This window comes from Dipteris shenzhenensis, chromosome 4 (genome assembly GCF_047967505.1).
Source record: "Dipteris shenzhenensis isolate YYH24624 ecotype China chromosome 4, Dip_SZ_1.0, whole genome shotgun sequence".
NCBI lineage: Eukaryota > Viridiplantae > Streptophyta > Polypodiopsida > Gleicheniales > Dipteridaceae > Dipteris > Dipteris shenzhenensis.
This window is the reverse complement of record NC_141599.1, coordinates 26,649,290-26,652,735: the sequence shown is the minus strand read 5'-3', so window position 1 is coordinate 26,652,735 and position 3,446 is coordinate 26,649,290. Positions and strand designations below refer to the sequence as shown.

Below are 3,446 nucleotides of genomic sequence, written 5' to 3'. Positions count from 1 at the left end.
GACGCGCACCCCACATGCAGGGATCGAACCCGGAACCTTGGAGACAACAGTCGAAGCGCCTATCATTGGGCTAACCACGAGACCTGGTCGCGGTTAGTGTAACCAAGTAGAGCCCCTAGTTTATATTTTATGCTCGGTTGATTGGCACGGTTGATTGGCAAAAGGGGGTCGGCCCCCTCGTCGGCTCGTGACCTATCTTCCCTGCTCGGAATCGAACCCAAGACCTGCGCGCTAATGCTCCAAATACCTCACGGCCCGGCTAGCTACCGGGGCCATCGCCTTGCTTGAGACTTCCTTTCCACGTTACGGTTATATAGAAGATCTTGACCCTCAGAGCTATGGCGAGCTCTCCGTCACCATGCACATGATGAATGGATGGGTTGAAGCGTCGTTTTCCTTCTCTGGATCCTTGAGCATCCGCAAGAGCGAGGGCATGCACAATGGAGCTCGCATCAATACGTGATGACACTTTTCGTCTCTTCCGTCAAGTCCCGTCCGGTTCCATCGATGGGTTTCCGTCGATGCTCGAGACCTCCGTCGACTCCGTGCTCGCGTTCCGCCGCTTGGCTATGATCACAGATCTGGCCCTGTGATCCCAACGACTGGGTGCTTTGGTGTGCTTGAGGATGGGCTCAGAGAAGCTATGGAGCACTCGCATGAAGTCTCCCAAACCTTGGCACGATGGAATTGCTCCGTCGCCTTACGGTAGTCGATGGCGGAGTCTTAGACCGCCGGTTCTCTGGCGTCTGAGCCTCGCTGGCCAAGCCGCTTCGTAGGAGGGATATTTCGGGGAGTCTTCAGATCCGCACGAAGGTTCGGGCCATTCTTGGCAACAGTGAAATAGACGCCCTCCACAACAGCTGCCTTCTCAACCAGGCGGAGAGCAATTGGAGCCGGTGGAATCTGAAACCAAGGAAAGTAGCCAAGATGCACTGTCTTCTAGTGCAATTAGGTCGACAAATAGCAAAAGAGTCGCGTGTGAACCATCTTGAGGAGGAAAAGGTGCGCCTCGTCCCTGGTCTTGCTTTTGAGAAATTTGGAGCTTTTTCACTCACAATTTTTGAAAGGTATCAATCTCGGTGGTTTCCTGCAGCAATTGCATAAGATTGAGGGCGTATGGTTGGATCTAAAAACACCTGGACGTGGTTATCCAGTAAAAGCTGTTTGCACAGAGGAATTGATGAAAATGCAGAATTTACGTGTGCTTCGTGCGCGCATTCGAGGTGCGTGTCCCAGCTTAAAAGAGTTGCGATACTTGGAATTAACTGGATCACTTTCTGAAAGAGACGAGTTGATCGGTATGGAGAAGTGCACACACCTGGGCCTTATGAGCCTGAGCTTCTTTGGCGGTCGATTCGAAGTAAGTATCAGATTGTGATGTTATGGAAAGTGGAACATATTGTCGCGTTGTCTGAAAAGGCGTCATAGTCGTTTCATGATGGTGGTTTGGGTTTAATTTGCTTTCAGGTTCCTTCCCATCTAAGAGAGTTGCAGCTCCATGATTGCCACAACTTGGTGGAGCTGCCAAGTTCGTTCAAACATCTAAGCATGTTAGAAGTCCTGCACATCCATAGATGCCATCGGTTGCAAAAAATCCCATGCACGCCAGGTAGATTCGAACGGATGCAAGAATTGGTCGTCAAAGACGCACCCAGCTTGATCGAGGTGGAGCCTTCGCTGCTGGAAGGTAATTTGAGGGTGGTTGTTTTGGAGGGTTGCCGGCGATTGACGGAGTTGCCGGAAGTGATTTGGAAAAGCAAAAGCTTAAGAGAGCTGTCAGGAAGAGAGGGAAGTAGGTTGAGTATGATATCCGCTCCTCTTACGAGCGAGCTCAATTGTTTGGACAGTCTAAAGTTTTGTGATGTGTTGAAGCTGGAATCGCTCCCTTCTAGCATGGAAGGATGTGTAGCTCTTACGGAGCTTTCTTTTAAAGGTTGCCGAAACCTGAAGAATTTGCCTTTAGGAAAGTGCACGTCCTTGCAAAGTTTGGATCTCACGGGTGTGGAAAATTTAGAAATGCTGCCTTCTGTCATGGAGGAATGTGTGAATATAAGGGAGCTCTGTCTGCGTGGTTGCAAGAAGCTGAAGAATTTGCCGTTAGGAAAGTTGAGGTCCTTAGAAAACCTGGACCTTTCCGATGTGGAAAATTTGGAAATGCTGCCTTGTAGTATCGGGGAATGCGTAGCTCTACGCTCACTTTGGTTGACATATTGCAAGAGCCTTAAGCAGTTGCCAGGCTCCCTAGGGAAGTGTAAATCCTTGAATAAATTAGAGCTTGGTGGATGTGAGGGCTTGTGTCGCCTGCCTGAGGAGATCGTTCAGCTCGAGTCATTGGAAAGCTTGTTCTTGTATTCTTGTGGGATGCTATCAGAACTGCCCGAAAACATAGGGGAAATGTTCTCCTTGGCCTCCCTCTTCTTGTCACACTGTGGGAAACTGTCACGGTTGCCCACGAGCCTCTCAAACTTGATCGGATTGCAGTGGCTGGACTTGCGGCACTGTACACAATTGGTGGAAATTCCGGAGGTGCGTTGCTTGCGATTGGATGGCATCCGTGGGTGCACGAACGTGACGCGCATTCCGGTGCAATGCTGGGCAGAGCTAAAGGGCTTTGGCGATGGTCATGACATGCAAGGTTTGGCTTCAGAATACGGACTGATGGGGCTGCTGAGAGAATTAGGCTCAGTGCCTTCGTTGTTGCCGGAAATCGAAGAGGTTGTACTACAAATGCGGCAACTAGTGCTAAACTTGCAGAAGATTGAAAATGGCAATTCGATGGAGAAGGTTTGGGCGACTTTGAGGAGGGCAACGAGTCTGCAAGAGCTGACCCTGACGGACGCGACTGATTCGGAGAATGTGGTGGCGGGAACGCTGGAAGCAATCCATCTCTGAGGGCGTTACATTTGAAGAGGTTCAGCAGCGAGAGCGTGTGGAATTTGCCGCCTGGATTGTGGGGGATGTGGCAGTTGGAGAGTTTGACATTGGAAGGACTAGAGGGATTGCAAGCTGTACAATTAGCTGGCCATACCAACGGGTATCTCGAATTGATAATCAGAGATTGTAACAAGTTGAGAGAGGTTCAGGTCGGGAACAATCCGGGGCTCTTGGCGTTGCACAAGTGCACTAGCTTGAAAAGCCTACTTATTAATGATCAGGGGATAATTTACTTGAAGAATTGTCCGAACGTGAGGATTGCATCAGATTTTGGAGGCGAGGGTGAACTTGGAGAAGACGATGAGGAATCAGCGGGCAGTAGCGTAACGATTCCCAACCCATCACGCCGCACTGACCTGGTCGTTTGCTCTCTGAGCAACTCCTGCGCCGCAGCTAATGCATCATCATTCTTGTTCAGGCCAGACTTACGCTGGCATGCCGGCTTGACATCGCTCACACTAGAGCACATAGCGGATCTCGTAGAGCTGCCTTCGGAGATCCAGCATCTCTCC

General features: G+C 50.4%; 1 protein-coding gene across 1 annotated transcript; it reads left to right on the top strand.

Annotated features, from left to right (window-relative positions):
- Positions 1 to 907: 907 nt before the first annotated feature.
- On the top strand, positions 908 to 2,994 carry LOC147902658 (uncharacterized). The gene is made up of 3 exons (XM_087374043.1): positions 908 to 1,002; positions 1,094 to 1,360; positions 1,468 to 2,994. The coding sequence occupies exons 1-3, from the start codon at positions 928 to 930 to the stop codon at positions 2,890 to 2,892; spliced, it is 1,767 nt and encodes a 588-aa protein (XP_087230169.1). The 5' UTR covers positions 908 to 927; the 3' UTR covers positions 2,893 to 2,994.
- The last annotated feature ends 452 nt before the right edge of the window (positions 2,995 to 3,446 follow it).